General features: G+C 38.2%; 1 protein-coding gene across 4 annotated transcripts in view; it reads left to right on the forward strand.

Moving 5' to 3' along the window:
* The window catches only part of stk11 (serine/threonine kinase 11), a 70,258-nt gene that overhangs the window by 1,441 nt on the left and 49,784 nt on the right, over positions 1-19,033 (forward strand). For all 4 annotated transcript variants that reach the window (XM_057857144.1, XM_057857143.1, XM_057857142.1 and 1 more), the window contains exon 2: positions 8,206-9,002. In XM_057857144.1, the coding sequence (XP_057713127.1) occupies positions 8,719-9,002 (284 nt within the window). In that variant the 5' untranslated portion in view covers positions 8,206-8,718. The remainder of the gene's footprint in view (positions 1-8,205; positions 9,003-19,033) is intronic.

Consider the following 19,033-nt stretch of genomic DNA (forward strand, 5'->3'; position numbering starts at 1 on the left):
TTTTTTTTGACAGTGTTCTTCACAAATGGTTCAAACTAGGGCTGCAGCTATCGATTATTTTAGCAGTCGATTAATCGATAAACCATTAGTTCGAATAATCGAGTAACCGGATAAGGAACATGAAAAATTAAATTACCTGAGCTGAGCCTCTAACGGTATTAAAAAAAAAAAAAAATCAATAAGGATCTATGTACAACAAAAGAACAATTGGCTAACTTACTTCGCAAAAGTCAGCATTTTATAGCATTGAAAGTAGCTAACTTTTTTACAACGCTCTTAACAAATGGTTCAGACACATATTCCCACAAAAATAGGCTAAATATACCAACAAACTAAATTACGAATGCATTAAAAAAACATTAGCCCAAACAAAATTTTGCATATGTTGGTCTTAACAGGGAGCACCTGGATTCAGTCATGTGAACTGAGGCAGACTAGAAGGCAGTGTATCCACCCAAATCAATAAAACTAAATGCAAACACTTTCAAAATAAACCATTACAATGTCACTTTAATTAAACGAATACTCGAAGAAGCAAAATTTAATTTGAATATTTTTTTTCTAATCGCATACTCGAGTTAATCGATTAATCGTTGCAGCACTAGTTCAAACACATATTCCCACAAAAAAATGGCTAAATGTATCTATAAATTATATTACGAATGCATAAAAAAAAAAAACTAGCTCAAACAAAAACTTTTGTTGGTCTTAACAGGGAGCAGCTATATTCAGCCATGTGAAATGACTTATGTCATATTGTTGTCGCTACAGGACACTGTAGCCACCGAAATCCATAAAACTAAATGCAAACACTTTCATAACAAACCATTACAACGCCACTTTAATTACACGAATACTCAAAGCAGCAAAATTTGAATCGAAGCTCTTCCTAATCGATGTTGGAGTTCGAGTTAAATGCATATAAGGTTGCTTAAAGGTTGGTGGGGACAATTTGAGCATCCTGAAAAGTTGGTAGTTTTATGTCCCTACCGTCCATATGCAAACTTATGCCCATGAGTCTAACCAATTTTACGATTGGCTCATACTTGAGAAGTGCCGTGATTTGCGGACTATAAGCTGCTACTATTTTCCTTCATTTTGAATCCTGCGGCTTATAGTCCAGTGCATCTTTTTTGTTGATTTATTTGGGTGTAGGGTTGTTCCGATCATGTTTTTTTGCCTCCGATCCGATCCCGATCGTTTGAGTATCTGCCGATCCCGATATTTCCCGATCCGATTGTTTTTTTGTTTTTTTTTTGCTCCCGATTCAATTCCAATCATTCCCGATAATTTTTCCCGATCAATATACATTTTGGCAATGCATTAAGAAAAAAATGAATAAAATTCAGACGAATATATACATTCAACATACAGTACATAAGTACTAGAGCTGGGAATCTTTGGGCACCTAACGATTCGATTACGATTCAGAGGCTCCGATTCGATTATAAAACGATTATTGATGCACCCCCCTCCTTTTTTTTTTTTTTTTAATGTTTTGTACATTAGTTCCAAAATTGTTCAAAAATACTCTCAGGCTAAACCACACACATCAAGTTAAAATGTAGCAGTAACCAAATGTACAAAAATAACATTAAATAAAAAACTCCAGTCCCCATTCTGTATCAGCAGCTTTAAACTACATTCAATTAATTTAATGTTGTGAATCAACCGTTAAATTTGTTAAAATTGCTCCCGTTATTCCATAATTTCCCTTTTGTCTACTTTCGACATGTGAAAGTTTTAAAACTATTTTAAAGATAGATTCAAGTCAATATTTTACCGATTTAGGAGTATTTTAGATAAAAAGTTAATCAGGTTTGCTTAGAAGGTTCGCTACAACAGCCTTGCAAGGAAGTGTACTGCTTTAAGATGGCGGCCGTTTATAACGCCCGCATCTAGCTTTTTGTAGATGTGCTGCTAACACTACCAAATTTATAATGCATCTAGTTCTATATAAATGATATTCACCGTAACACTATATGGATGTACTTGTAGCAGCTTTCCGGCAGCAGTCAGGTATGTTGTTGTGTTTTTTTATCTCGTTGCATGAGTTGAGCTAGAGCCGTGAGTTGAACATTGGCATTACCCGAGTGGCCGGGTAATGGGAAGCATGATGTTTAGCTACTCTCGCTCCGTTCCGTCCCGAAGACCGCGCGGCACGCTGAGTGTTGTGTACTTCCGCTTTATTTGGCATATTTCAATAATCGGAATTGGGATGTTTGTGAATCGTTCTCGAATCTTCCACGGCCGAATCGCGAATAATCTAAGAATCGGAAATTTTGCACACCTCTAATAAGTACTGTATTTATTTATTATGACAATAAATCCTCAAGATGGCATTTACATTATTAACATTCTTTCTGTGAGAGGGATCCACGGATAGAAAGACTTGTAATTCTTAAAGGATAAATGTGACTTTGTATATTGTGACTAAATATTGCCATCTAGTGTATTTGTTGAGCTTTCAGTAAATGATACTGTAGCCATTTAACTTCTGCCCAAATGCATGATGGGAAGTGCAACCATGACTGTGCGTCGTGGTACCAATTGATATATCTTCTCTGCGTTGGGAAATAACATAGGGTGTTAAGAAAAAGATCAACTACTACCTTTCTTCCCCACATTGCGTCCCACGATATTTCTAATCAGTGGGCGAGGGATTGTAAGGCTTTAGCCAATTAAAAAAAGGCTCCAAAGGCTGCCAAAATTCACTCTACTCATTTAACGCTGCCTTTTAGCTCTATATATATATATATATATATATATAGTTAAAACGGCACCATTATAGATTGAACGCAACGATGCGTCAGTGGGTCGTGCAGCGTATGCGTTAATTGCGTTAAATATTTTAACGTGATAAATTTTTTAAAAATTAATTACCGCCGTTAACACGATAAATTTGATAACCCTACCTTAAGCTTAAACTAAAGACTCTCGAAGAGTGCAACACATTATGTCTGTAACGTTAAATACAATTAGAAAACGATTTAATTATAATATATATATATACAGTATATTAAAAAAAAAAAAAGGCATGTACGATATTTTTTTGCCGATTCCGATACTTTGAAAATGACTTGATCGAACATCATGATCGATCGGGACATCTCTACTAATTATGTCACAATCCAGCTTGGATGCCAGCGGACGTTTTAAAGTGAGATAAATTGCCGGATAACACTAAATCACATCTGTTATAAGCCTCCATTAATGCTCATGGCAGTGTGATGTCATAATTATTATGGTCTTATGACAGGTTTATGAGGCCACTGTCAAATGAAGTGTTACCAAATACCATTACTAGCAATTCATGTAACAACTGGAGCAGTAACTGAAGAAATAGCACAGAACACGAATTTTGATTTTTATATCTGTAGCGCTGCAATGCATGCTAGGAGGCATGTTGGACGACAACAGTGTTGACAGCATGTGGCAGCAGTGGATGACTGTCTCCCCCAAAAGAGCAGTGATGGCCAAATGAAGCTTCTTGAAGCAATGAAGCTTAGTAGCAAATTGGTTCGAAGCTTCATGGGGGTTCATTTGGTCCTATGACAGTCCTATGATGCCGCTGTCAAATAAGGTGTTACCGGTTAATATTTTTTGGTGTAAATATTAGGGGTGTGCCATTTTAGGCACGATTCGATTCCGATTCCGGGGGCTACGATTCGATTCTTGAACGATGATCACAGTATTGATGATGATCACGGTTATCACGATTATCGATGCATCGTACATTACTAATTATTATAGTAGACAAACAAATTTTTTGTCCATTATTTATTTAAATTATATCCTGATGATTCAACTGGAACGATGAAAACATGCCCATACAACAAAAAGCTGCCTTTAAACTGCTTTTTTATTTATTCATTTTTACAAGAAAGTACAAAAACATTAACCATTTTAAAGGGAGTACTTATTTCACTGAACAATACCATCAAATTTACACAGGTGGGATAAATTCCACATTTTCTTGAAAGAAAGTGTCTTGAGAAATAAGCCTTCTTTTAACCAATATACTTTGTTTTCACAGATTTCTGTAGTATTTCGCATGTTTGTAGTGTTACCGCTGTACTTAATTGTGGTTTTACACGTTCTGTATATGAAATGCACGTTAGCGAATTAGAGCTGAAACGAATACTCAAGCAACTCGAGTAACTCGAGTTTAAAAACTGATCGGAGTAGTTTTATTCACCTCGAGGAATCGTTTGATTTTCCCAGCTCTAAGCATCACGTTTTGTCCGGACTACTTTTAATGCGGGACAACGTGCTGACGTCACGTGCGTAGAGGAAGACGCAATAAAAGAAAGAAAAGGGAAAAAAAACTTACGACAGCCGCTACAAACTACGCCGACGTTGCTAAAAACTACGCCCGCATGATGCTAGTAGCAGGTAGTGTCCGATGCGTGTCATAGATATCGCATGCATTTAGGACTAGATGCGAAATGACAGACTGCTGCGTCTGGGCAGCGTTAGTAAACAGCCGCCATCTTTAAGCAGTAGACTTCTCATCGCTAATAAGTATAACGTTACTGTCACACACGGAACGTTATCCTTGCGGAGGGCTAGGTTTCTATTCATTATGACCACTGTTGATGCCTGGCTAGCTCTTACATACAGGCTTTAGTTAATCTGTAAAAACACAGCGCTGTAGAGTGATGAGGGTGTAAAATTTAAACATAATAAAGCTAACTGTCAGTTTAAGCTCAGTAGTCATTGCTGAATAAAACACTAAGTAGCACTGGTCCCTAATGTGCGCCAATACAGCAGGTATCATACATTTATTTTGAACACTGCAAAAACTCAAAATCCTATCATTACTTACAGTTTAGACCAGTACTTCTCAAATAGTGGGGCGGGCCCCCCCAGGGGGGCGCAGAGTGATGCTGGGGGTGGCGCATGTCACCCGGGGGAACATACTTTTTTGCCGAACTAGAATAAAGTGTAATTGCACATCTGCTGAGAGGGTGGCAGTGGCGCTCTCATTTTCAGCATGTGCGCAGTATTTTTGAACCAAACAAGAGCACAGAGCAAAGAGCACTGGACATATGAAAAGCTAAGACAAAGAAATATGACGAAGCGTATGTAGCATTTGGCTTTTGACTATTAGTACAGTGGGAGACGAGGAAAAACCAGTTTGTTTACTTTGTCTAAAAATGTTAGCAGCGGACAGCAGGATTTTTTTTTTCAGCGAAAAGGTGCCGAATATTGCCAACAATCGTCCCGCTTTGTTAGTGTTACATCCGTAAACAAGCAAGCACTGTCAGCATTACATAAGGTGGCATACCAAGTTGCTCAATGCAAAATAACCCAACACCACAGCAAAGGAGCTGATACTGCCTACAGCAAAAATAAAAACTGTCTCTCCAATGACACTGTCGTTTTTGTTCTATTAATTTTTGGGTTTTTTTTCAGTCTAATGGTTTGGCATATTGTCCTCTTGAGTAAAATGTTGCTAATCAAGTTGACTTTAGGATTATTTTTTGATTTTATTTTTATTTTTTTTTCAGTATCATACGGTCAAAAAATGTATCTTGAGTCTATATTTACAGGATGGATGTGTTCTTTTTTTAACGCTATTTTTTTTCTTCAATTTTAAAAAGGACACAATGTTATGCAGAGGTGTACTTATAATAATAAGAATTTTGTATACAAATGATACTACGGTATATTTACAGTGGCGGCAGAGAGTTGGGGGGCGCGGAACATTTACGTCTTCCTGTGGGGGGGGGCATAACAGGAAATAATTGAGAAGCACTGGTTTAGACTAACTTAAAACTTAACTAGAACTTAAAAATAGCTTGACACAAATGGAAATTAAATTGAAACACGTGGGAAAAACACGTAGCTTTCAAGTGATGTGTGTTATCAAGCGTAATTACATTTTTAGGTAAGAAATATGTTTTTTTTTTTTTATAAGATCTAGAAGTTTTTTGAGTGAAAGCAGTGATTTTGTTTTTCCTAGTCACATCTGAGATGCAATTGTTGGCTGTTTTCAACAATGTACATCGAAAATAAAGACATTGATTGACTGAAAATGGTTCAATATTGGATTAAATGTCTTTTTTTCTCATGTATGTTTATAATTGCTCTTTACCTAAAAAAAAAAAAGTATCCGATTACTCGATTAATCGATAGAATTTTCAGTCGATTACTCGATTACTAAAATATTCGATAGCTGCAGCCGTAGCGCGAACTATAAACGCCTCAAAAACAGCAACAATAAAGGCTAAACAGTACAAGAGGGTTTGTGTACTCACCTCTTGTAGACGCACACGGGTCTTAGCAACACACTCAGGACATTTTTCCATTGACATGACTTGAAACTACAGCTGGACATCTGAAATACGAGGAGCAACGAACTATCTCTCTTCCCCTCTCGCTCTAAAAAAATAATGTGCGCACAGAAGCAACCTGTGCCGGCCTGTCTCATACACAAATTTATTTTCCAGTCTTTTGAAAAAGAGTAAATATCTCACTCAGGTATAGGCAGCATCCATTATAACGTGCGTGCGTCCGTTAAAAGTGTCCAGGCGGCAGACTTGTCTTGAATTTCATTTCGCTACGAGCGGCTATCGTAAAGTTATGAAAATCGTTTTTGAGCCTTTATGAATCGTAATCGAATCATCACGTGTCGAATCACGATGCATGTAATAATCGATTTTTTGGAACCGCTTTAGTAAATATCCCATCATACAGTGAGGACTAGGGCTGCAGCTATCGAATATTTTAGTAATCGAGTAATCGACTGAAAATTCTATCGATTAATCGAGTAATCGGATAAAACAAATATATTTTTAGGTGAAGAGCAATTATAAATATACATGAGAAAACAAGACATTTCATCTAATCTTGAACCATTTTCAGTCAATCAATGTCTTTATTTTCGGTGTATATTGTTGAAAACAGCCAACAATTGCATCTCAGATGTAACTAGAATTAAAAAAAAGACAAATTCACTTCTTTCACTCAAAAAACCTTTAGATCTTAGTAAAAAAAAAAAAATATATATATATATATACCTAAAAATGACATATCGCTTGATAACACACATCACTTAAAAGTTAGGATTTTTTCCCACATGTTTCAATTGAATTTCTATTTGTGTCAAGCCATTTTTAAGTTCTACGCTACTCTAAACTGTAAGTCCTGATAAGATTTTGAGTTTTTGCAGTGTTCAAAATAAATGTGTGATATAGGCTGTATTGGAGCACATTAGGGACCAGTGCTACTTGGTGTTTTATCCAGCAATGACTACTAAGCTAAAATTGATAGTTAGCATTATTGAGTTTTTATTTTACACCCTTATCACTCCACAAAGCTATGTTATGTTAAAGCCTGTATGTAAGACACGTTAGCCACGCATCGAAAGTGGTCATAATTAATAGAAACCTAGCCCTTCGCAGGGCTAACGTTACGTGAGCTAGTGACTCAGAAAGTAACGTTAATCTTATTCCTTAGCGCTTAGCGCTCTTTATTAGCGCTTAGCGCTCTACTGCTTTAAGATGGCGGCTGTTTATTAACGCTGCCCAGACGCGGCCGAGTCTGTCATTTTGCATCTAGTTCAACATACATGTGATCTCTATGAGACTCATCAGATGCTACCTGCTACCAACTTAACATCATGCGGGCTAGTTTTTAGCAACGTCGGCGTAGTTTGGAGCGGCTGTCGGCTGCGGAAATATTTTTTATATTTTTTTTATTGCTTCTTCCGCTACGCACGTGACGTCAGCGCGTTGTCCTGCATTAAAAGTAGTCCGAGCGAAACGTGATACTTAGAGCTGTCAAAATAAACGATTACTCGAGGTGAATAAAATTACTCGGATCAGTTTTTAAACTCGAGTTGCTCGAGTATTCGTTTCAGCTCTAGTGAGGACAGCTGCAGCTTATAATCCAGTGTGGCTTATCTATGAACAAATGCATTTTTCGTGTCAAATTTGGTGGGTGGCAGCTTAGTCAGGTACGTCTTATAGTCCGAAAATTACGGTATTCGAGTTAATCGATTAATCGTTGCAGCACTAAATGCATATAAGGTTGCTTTAAAGGTTGATGGGGACAATTTGAACATTCTGAAAAGTTGGTTGGGTTATGTCCCTACCGTCCCAATGCAAAGCTACGCCCTTGAGTCTAACCAATGTTACGATTGGCTCATACTTGAGAACTATGGATTTTCATTCATATTTAAACAACCTTTGTTTCTAGGCATCCCGAACTGCGTAGACATGGAGGATACCTGAGTGTGCGAGGAGGGCACTTTCGGACGGCTCGGTCTTCCCACTGAAGCCAAGCTGCACGACTCTAGCAGCGGAAGTGTGTTTGGATGCATTCCAGGTGTACACGCTTACCTGACCTCAGGCAGCATGGATCCTTGACGGAAATGTTGTGCTGCACGGCCTCGAACCAGGGCTCGTTGCCCCTACGTACGGCTGAATTGTATTAAATCCTTCAAGAGGGTAGAAAACAAACCTTTTAAAACCAATACATTTTTCTTGAAGTGCATTTGTTTCAAACAAAATGACTGACTGAGACAAGCGGAGTTTCACTTCAGCGTGCAGCTTTTGTTTTGAAAGAACAATAATGTTGACAAATCCGGAGTAATCGCCGTCCCCTTTCACGTTCAGTATTTATCGTTATTACCTCTCATTTCCGGGCCGAGAGGTTGATTCTCCGCCACCAAGGAAGATTTCCCGAGTAGGCTCAGTCTGTGGATCAGTCATGAGTACCGGAGAGATACATCACCTGAACTACCTGAATGAAAACGAACTGATGGAGATGGACACGTTCATTCACCGCATCGACTCCACCGAGGTGATTTATCAGCCGCGGAGGAAGAGGGCCAAGTTGATAGGAAAGTACTTGATGGGGGATCTGCTGGGGGAAGGATCGTACGGAAAGGTGAAGGAAATGCTGGACTCGGAAACTTTATGCCGCAGGGCCGTCAAGATACTGAAAAAGAAGAAGCTGAGGAGGATTCCGAACGGAGAGGCAAATGTGAAAAAGTGAGTGGGATTGTTTTATTTCTCAATTCTCAGAGAAAAAACACCATAGGTGGTATTATGAAAATCTTATTTTGAACAGATGTGGCGGAAGACTTTACAAAAGTAGGCTAATAGTAGAGAAGAAACTACAGTGGGGCAAATAAGTATTTAGTCAACCACTAATTGTGCAAGTTCTCCCACTTGAAAATATTAGAGAGGCCTGTAATTGTCAATATGGGTAAAGCTCAACCATGAGAGACAAAATGTGGGGAAAAAAACACTGAAAATCACATTGTTTGATTTTTAATGCATTTATTTGCAAATGATGGTGGAAAATAAGTATTTGGTCAATACCAAAAGTTCTTCTCAATACTTTGTTATGTACCCTTTGTTGGCAATAATGGAAGCCAAACGTTTTCTGTAACTCTACACAAGCTTTTCACACACTGTTGCTGGTATTTTGGCCCATTCCTCCATGCAGATCTCCTCTAGAGCAGTGATGTTTTGGGGCTGTCGTTGGGCAACACGGACTTTCAACTCCCTCCACAGATTTTCTATGGGGTTGAGATCTGGAGACTGGCTAGGCCACTCCAGGACCTTGAAATGCTTCTGTGTTTGGGATCATTGTCATGCTGAAAGACCCAGCCACGTCTCATCTTCAATGCCCTTGCTGATGGGAGGAGATTTTCACTCAAAATCTCTCAATACATGGCCCCATTCATTCTTTCCTTTACACTGATCAGTCGTCCTGTTCCCTTTGCAGAAAAACAGCCCCAAAGCATGATGTTTCCACCCCCATGCTTCACAGTGGGTATGGTGTTCTTCAGATGCAATTCAGTATTCTTTCTCCTCCAAACACGAGAACCTGTGTTTCTACCAAAAAGTTCTATTTTGGTTTCATCTGACCATAACACATTCTCCCTGTCCTCTTCCGGATCATCCAAATGCTCTAGCGAACCGCAGACAGGCCTGGACGTGCACTGGCTTCAGTCGGGGGACACGTCTGGCAGTGCAGGATTTGAGTCCCTGCCCAAGCCTTTGTTACTGTGGTCCCAGCTCTCTGTAGGTCATTCACTAGGTCCTCCCGTGTGGTTCTGGGATTTTTGCTCACCGTTCTTGTTATCATTTTGACACTACAGGGTGAGATCTTGCATGGAGCCTCAGATCAAGGGAGATTATCAGTGGTCTTGTATGTCTTCCATTTTCTAATAATTGCTCCCACGGTTGATTTCTTTACACCAAGCGTTTTACCTATTGCAGATTCAGTCTTCCCAGCTTGGTGCAGGTCTACAATTTTGTCTCTGGTGTCCTTCGACAGCTCTTTGGTCTTGGCTTTAGTGGAGTTTGGAGTGTGACTGACTGAGGTTGTGGACAGGTGTGTTTTATACCGATAATGAGTTAAAACAGGTGCCATTAATACAGGTAACGAGTGGAGCCTCGTTATACCTCGTTAGAAGAAGTTAGACCTCTTTGACAGCCAGAAATCTTGCTTGTTTGTAGGTGACCAAATACTTATTTTCCACTCTAATTTGGAAATAAATTCTTTAAAAATCAAACAATGTGATTTTCAGTTTTTTTTTTCCACATGCTGTCTCTCATGGTTTAGGTTTACCCATGTTGACAATTACAAGCCTCTCTAATCTTTTCAAGCAGGAGAACTTGCACAATTGGTGGTTGACTAAATACTTATTTACCCCATTGTAGTTAGCCGTCTTGGCATGCAAACTAGCCACGTCATTTGCCTTGTTAGCAAGCTTATGTTATAGTAATTGTTTTACCATCGCTAGACACACTAAACCGGCTGGAGTGAACTCTCGTAGCTGGTGGGAAATGTTCATGACAGTGTTTACTTACGTTTTGTGTAAAGTGATGGACGATGGTCAAGTAAATGTGAAATCAGGTTGGAGGTCCTGCTGTCCTTCCTCCTCTAAGCCGCGTCAGTCTGTTTCTTTCCGGTAGCTGAAGTACTCCCATACTTGTGACTTTTTTTGAGGATGGAGCTCAGGTGTAGTTTCAGCACCTTTGGCCATTGTGTCTATTCTACAGCACAGCGACAGACACAGGAAAGCAACAACCACAGGGGAGGGGCGAGCGCTGTCGCTCCAAGTCAAGGATGTCTCGCTGCATTTTTGGGACATCAAAAAATAGCTAATACCGTACTTCGGTATGACTAGGGTTTTTCCGATCATGTATTTTTGTTCCCGATCGTTTTAGTTTGAGTATTTGCCGATCCCGATATTTCCCGATCCGATTGTTTTTTTTTTTTTTTTGCTCCCGATTCAATTCCAATCATTCCCGATAATTTTTCCCGATCATATACATTTTGGCAATGCATTAAGAAAAAAATGAATAAAACTCGGACGAATATATACATTCAACATACAGTACATACTGTAAGTACTGTATTTGTTTATTATGACAATAAATCCACAAGATGGCATTTAAATTATTAACATTCTTTCTGTGAGAGGGATCCACGGATAAAAAGACTTGTAATTGTTAAAGGATAAATGTGACTTTGTATATTGTGACTAAATATTGCCATCTAGTGTATTTGTTGAGCTTTCAGTAAATTATACTGTAGCCATTTAACTTCTGCCCAAATGCATGATGGGAAGTGCAACCATGACTGTGCACAGTGGTACCAATTGATATATTTTCTCTGTGTTGAGAAATAACATCGGTTATTAAGAAAAAGATCAATTATTACCTTTTTTCCCCACATTGCTTCCCACGATATTTCTAATCGTAGGGAGAGGGATTGTAAGGCTTTTGCCAATTAAAAAAAGGCTCCAAAGGCTGCCAAAATTCACTCTACTCATTTTACGCTGCCTTTTAGCTCTATATATAGGTAAAACGGCGCCATTACAGATTGAACGTGGCAATGCGTGAGTGGGTCGTGCAGTGCATGCGTTAAATATTTTAACGTGATATTTTTTTTTTTTTTTTTTTTATTAATTACTGCAATTATTGGGATAAATTTGATAACCCTACCTTAAGCCTAAACTAAAGACTCTGGATGAGTGTAACATACTATGTCTGTAACGTTAAATAAAATTAGAAAACGATTTAATTGAAAAATATATATATATTAAAAAAAAGGCATGTCCCATATTTTTTTGCCGATTCCGATACGTTGAAAACCCGATCGATCGGGACATCTCTAGGTATGGCGGAAAATTTTAGTGGTATTTAAACAGTGATGTTTTCATACCACGGTACCTTGAAACCAGTAACCGGCAAATTCCTAATACAGTGGTATGAAAAAGGACCTGAACCTTTTGGAATTTCTCACATTTCTGCTTAAAATCACCATCAAATGTGATCTGATTTTTGTTCAAAATCACACAGATGAAAAAAACAGTGTCTGCTTTAACTAAAACCGCCCAAATATTTATAAGTTTTCATATTTTTATGAGGATAGCATGAAAACAAGGACAGAAGGGGGAAAAATAAGTATGTGAACCCTCTGCCTATGGAGACTTAGATAGCAACTAAAACCAATTTTTACTAAACATTGTAAGTCAGGTGTGTGCCCAATCAATGATGAGTGGTTTAAAGCTGCCCTGCCAGCTATAAAACACACACTTATTAAGAAATGTCTTGATAAGAAGCATTTTCTGATGTGCATCATGGCTCTGTCAAAAGAGCTGTGTGAAGACCTACGATCAAGAATTGTTTATTGGTATAAAGCTGGGAAAGCATACAAAACCATCTCTAAAAGTCTGCATGTTCATCAATCGACAGTCATGAAACTTATCTACAAACGAAGAGAGTGGCACTCCCAAGGAGTGGCCGACAACCAAAGATGACGCCAAGAACGCAGCGCAGAATATTCAGAGAGGTAAAAAAGAACCCTGGGGGTCGTCTAAAGACTTACAGAAATCACTGGCACAGTCCAATATCTCTGTGCACACATCAACTATATGTAAAACTATGGCCAAGAATGGTGTTCGTGGGAGGACTCCACGGAGGAAGCCACTGCTGCTAAAAACACATTGTTGCTCGTTTAATGTTCGCAAAAAGGCACTTGGACACTCCATAGAATTTTTGGCAAAATATTTTTTGGAGTGATGAAACCAAAGTTAAATTGTTTGGGAGTAACACACAACGTCATGTGTGAAGGAAAAATGGAACAGCTCACCAAACATCAACATCTCACCCCCACCGTGAAGCATGGTGGAGAGAGCATCATGATTTGGGGCTGTTTCGCCACCTCAGGGCCTGGACAACTTGCAATCATTAATGCAAGAATGAAGTCAAACATTTGGCAGGATGTTTTGCAGGAAAACCTGAGGCCGTCTGTCAGACAATGGAAGATAAAAAGAGGATGGATGCTGCAACACGACAATGATCCAAAACACAGAAGTAAATCAACTCCAGAATGGTTTCAGAAGAACAAAAAGCACGTTCTGGAGTGGCCAAGTCAAAGTCCAGACTTGAACCTCATTAAGATGCTGTGGAATGACCTAAAGACAGCGAATCATGCTAAACATCCCAGGAATCTGACTGAACTGCAGCAGTTTTGTATAGAGGAATGAGCCAAGATTAGCCCTGATCGACGTGCCAGACTTATCTGCAGCTACAGGAAGCGTCTGGTTGAAGTCATTGCTGCCAAACGGGGGGCCACAATATATTAAATGTGATGGTTCACCTACCTATTTTTCACCCTTCTGTCATTGTTTACATACTATCCTCATTAAAATATGAAAACCTATAAATTTTTGGGATGTTTTCAAGTAAACACTGTTTTTTCATCTGTGTGATTTTGACAAAGATCACATTTGATGGTGATTTTATGCAGAAATGTGAGAAATTCCAAAAGGTTCAGATACTTTTTTATACCACTGGACATTTATTGCTATTTAATGTTTTAGTCAAGGATGGCGGGTTTGTACATGCTTTTAAAGAGGTGAAAACAAATCTACTCAAATAAAAGTAAAAAGTATTGTGTGGTAAAACTACTCCGAGTAGTACATTTTTCTCAAAAAAAGTATTCAAGTTAATGTAACTGAGTAAATTTAATGCATGACCAGTCTCTGCTAATAGCTAATCGGAATCAGGTGTTAGCCAAGCTGGAGTCCAATTAATGAGACGAGATTGAAGGTGTGCGTTAAAGCTGCTCTGGCCACTAGAGAAAATTCACCAGTTTAGAATTGTTGCTTGTACATTCAAGTCCTGTGCAGTTAGCACTAATAGAAAAAGTTCAGCGTTGAAGAAGTGTCTGTCCTGTAAAGATGACTGCAGATGGCCAAAGATCAATAAAGTGAAAAAAAAAATCTGTAGTTTCAGAATGAAACTAAACAGAAATCCCAATCTCTGCGGACTAATCTGTCATGTTATCAATGGGAGAGCACCATGATTTGGATGTAAAGTATACGGTATTTATTTCTGCCTCATGCAAACTTTTGCTTGTCGTAAATTTTCACCCATCTTGTGAACTTGTTAGTCAAGTACTTTCTATCCATTTCTATGATGCATAAATTAACTGAAATCAACGGGAAGTGGCTTAAAAATCAACAGATGACCTGAAATGCACCAAAATTAAACTCGTTGGTTGCCATTAGGTTAGGCCTGAACAATATATCGATTGTAAATCACCATCGCAATGTGCGCATGTGCAATAGTCCTATGGCACAGAATGTGCAATTAAAAAAATTTTTTTTTTGCTTCATAAAAGCAAGTGTGCAGAGAGACATGGCCTCCTGGATCCTTTTTATCACAGCTGGGTAGACTAACCAAAAAGTGTACTCAAGTAAGAGTAAGAATTAAGTATTTCGTGAAAAGAATACTCAAGTAATGAGTAACATTGTGAGTAACTGCTCACGATGTTTGAATTTTTTTTTTTTTTTTTTCCCCCTCAGAACATACAGCAAATACGTCATACTTTTACTAGGGCTGTCAAACGGTTAAAATTTTTAATTGAGTTAATCACAGCTTAAAAATTAATTCATCTTAATTAGGGCTGCAGCTATCCAATATTTTAGTAATCGACTGAAAATTCTATCGATTAATCGAGTAATCGGATAAAACAAATATATTTTTAGGTGAAGAGCAATTATAAATATACATGAGAAAACAAGACATTTCATCTAATCTTGAACCATTTTCAGTCAATGTCTTTATTATCAATGTATATTGTTGAAAACAGCCAACAATTGCATCTCAGATGTAACTAGAATTTAAAAAAAAGACTAATTCACTGCTTTCACTCAAAAAAACATTAGATCTTATTTAAAATATATATATAATTATACCTAAAAATGCCGTTACGCTTGATAACACACATCACTTAAAAGTTAAGATTTTTTTATCACGTGTTTCAATTGAATTTCTATTTGTGTCAAGCCATTTTTAAGTTCTAGTTTAAGTTTTAAGTTAGTCTAAACTGTAAGTCCTGATAGGATTTTGAGTTTTTGAGTTTTTATCCAGCAAGGACTACTGAGCTAAAACTGACAGTTAGCTTTATTATGTTTAAATTTTACACCCTCATCACTCCACAACGCTATGTTATGTTAAAGCCTGTATGTAAGACACGTTAGCCACGCATCGACAGTGGTCATAATTAATAGAAACCCAGCCCTCCGCAGGGCTAACGTTACGTGAGCTAAACGTTAATCTTATGTATTAGCGCTTAGCGCTCTTTATTAGCGCTTAGCACTCTACTGCTTTAAGATGGCGGCTGTTTACTAACGCTGCCCAGACGCAGCAGAGTCTGTCACTTCGCATCTAGTTCAACATACGTGTGATCTCTATGAGACTCATCAGATGCTACCTACCAATCAACTAGCATCGTGCGGGCTGGTATTTAGCAACGTCGGCATTGTTTGTTGCTGCTGTCGGCTGATGTAAGTTTTTTATTTATTTTTTTGCGTCTTCCTCTACGCACGTGACATCAGCGTGTTGTCCCGCATTTAAAGTAGTCCGAGCAAAACGTGATGCTTAGAGCTGTCAAAATAAACGATTACTCGAGGTGAATAAAATTACTCGGATCGGTTTTCAAACTCGAGTTACTCGAGTTGCTCGAGTATTCGTTTCAGCTCTCATCTTAATTAATCGCAATTCAAACCATCTCTAAAATATCCCATATTTTTCTGTAAGTTATTGTTGGAAAGGAAAGATAAGACAAGAGACGGATATATACATGCAACATACTGTACATAAGTACTGTATTTGTTTATTATAACAGTAAATCCACAAATGGTATTAACATTCTTTCTGTTAAAGTGATCCACGGATAGAAAGACTTGTAGTTCTTAAAAGATAAATGTTATAGTTACAAGTTATAGTAATTTTATATTAAAACCCCTCTTCATGTTTTCGTTTTAGTAAAATTTATAATCAAAAGTAGAGTTATTATAATAATAAGAATAGAGTGACCAAAGTCTGAGTAAGTTTTATGTGTGTTTTGCATAACTATTTTGATTGGGAATGCCAGTTCACTTTTAGTTGTTGTTTACCTAGGGCCTCATTACTACAGACTGAAGTGCTTTTCTTTTTGTGAACATATTTTTTTGAGAGATAGCAATATTATTTTTGTTGTGCTTTCACTTAATGATACTTAAATTTGTTGTGAAGGAGTTGCGGGAGCTTATGCCAATAAACGGCGCGGTCCAAAGAACGTCTGTGTCCACTCGCCTTTATAACATATTTATATCTCTGTACATATCTTACCCAAAATACAACAATAGACACATAATTGCCACTAAAAGAAAGAAAACTTAACAGAAATATGTGTGGAGCACAAATAGCACAATGCAACAGCATAAACATCTCACAACTACTAATTCTCCCACGTTTAGAAGGAATAACATTAGTATGGAACGGCGCTGCTCCCAAGTGGCCGGTTGCATTCTCTTCACTCTTAACGTCCATAAACGGCGTCATTGTAATCTGTTTGAGCCAATGCGTCAGCGGGTCATTCAGTGCATGCGTTAATCGCATCAAATATTTTAACTTGATTAATTTAAAAAATTAATTAACGCGATAATTTTGACAGCCCTAACTTTTACAGTGTTTTAAAGACTATGTAATTGAACAGGCTGGCGTGATAGAACGGCAAGCTTGAGTCTGATTGGTATAACGGAGTCATGTGATCATTGTTGCGACGTCTCATTGGTGAAACTGGTGGGGCTACTGTTGGCATCTCTGACAAAATAGTCAATTTGTAGGACAAATACGAAAAATGTAACGACTCCAGTGCAGGACTGGGCGATATGGCCTAAAGTAAGTATAACGGTAAATCGAGCAGATTTATCTTGATAGCGATAAATGACGATAAATTCGCCCAAGGGGACTGTTATATAATTTGAAAATCTGAATCAATGCGTGAACTACAAATCAATTTAACATATTTAAACAATTGTACATGCAGTCTAAACATTAAGTATATAAAATTTTCGTGTAAACCATAAGAATTCAAGTATGAGCATTTATAACAGCTTGTATGACTTTTTATACGACGACTGTGCAAACATGTCATTTAAACACAAATGACTTAGTTTGAACAAAACTCTTCAGACAAGTTGTTAATGGCTAGAGTTGGGAATGTTTGGGCACCTAACGATTCGATTATGATTCAGAGGCTCCGATTCGATTATAAAACGATTATTGATGCACCCCCCTCCTTTTTTTAAATGTTTTGTACATTAGTTCCAAAATTGTTCAAAAATCCTCTCAGGCTAAATCAAACTACTATTTCAGTATCAAGTTAACATATAACAGTAAACAAATACACAAAAATAACACTAAATTTAAAAAACTCAGTCCCCATTCTGTATCTGCAGGTTTAAACTACATTCAATTAATGTTGTGAATCAACTGTAACAGTTGTTAAAATTGCTCCCGTTATTCCATAATTTCCCTTCTGTCTACTTTTGTCAAAGTTTTAACACTATTTCATCATTTAAAGATAGATTCAAGACAAGATTCCGCCGATTTATGAGCATTTTAGATAAAAAGATAATTAGGTTCGCTACAATGAGAGGTCTACTGCTTTAAGATGGCGACTGTTTACTTACGCCGGAAAGTCTGTCATTTAGCATCTCTGTTCAAAAATACATGTTCTAACACCGACGTCGTCTGTCATTTTGCATCTAGTTCTACATATATATGATATCTACTGTAGCCACTTTGTAGCAACTAGGCGCTTTTTGTAGCGACTGTCAGCCACAGTCAGGTATGATTGTTTTTTTTTTTTTTAATCTAGCGGCATGAGTTGAACTGATATTTGCTCTCGGTCCGTTCCTCATTGCGTCCCAAAGACCGCGCTGACTGTGTTTTACTTCCGCTTTACCTGGTATAATTCAATAATCGGAATTTGGATATTTGTGAATCGTTCTCGAATCTTCCACGGCCAAATCGTGAATAATCTAAGGCTACGTTCATACTACAGGTCTTAATGCGCGAATCCGATTTTTTCGTGTTTTTCCGACTCGAGTGAGGCATTAACTTGACGGTCTAAACGTGACAAGTCGCATAGAACGGGACCATTTCAAATCCGATCTGGGTCACTTTCGTATGTGGTCTAAATCCGATCTGGGCCACATTTTCCCAGACTGTCGCGGCGGTCTGTACTGTCCAGTCCCGCAAATCGGATTTAATGCAGCAATTACGTCATCAAATAGCGAGAGAGTCGTTACCGTAGCGATGCACCTGTGCGTTATTAGCGCCTAGCTTGCAGTGAACACGGCTTTTGAGGAAGAGCTGAGCTTGACAACAGTCATAAAAAATAAAAATGGGTTGAGGATAAGCCTGAGAATGCTCAGTTTTCTCTCTGTTCCAAGTGAGCAATATTTCAACATTGCCTCCACAGCCGAGAGTCGGGACAAACTGCCCGTATGTGTGTGTGACGTGCACGGACAGTGCGTGCATGCTATCGATCCATATAAACTTCGAATATAAGCCTAAACGGGGATTATTTATGTCTGTTATTTGTGTCCACCTTTTGAAAAGCAAAATATGATATCCCTGGAATGACGGATGACGTCTGTCATTTGTTTTGATGCTTCTGCGCATGCGGGTCTTCTTGCTTAGCGCGTGTCGGACTGCGA

The sequence above is a fragment of the Corythoichthys intestinalis genome, chromosome 14 (assembly GCF_030265065.1).
Source record: "Corythoichthys intestinalis isolate RoL2023-P3 chromosome 14, ASM3026506v1, whole genome shotgun sequence".
In the NCBI taxonomy this organism is placed as follows: domain Eukaryota; kingdom Metazoa; phylum Chordata; class Actinopteri; order Syngnathiformes; family Syngnathidae; genus Corythoichthys; species Corythoichthys intestinalis.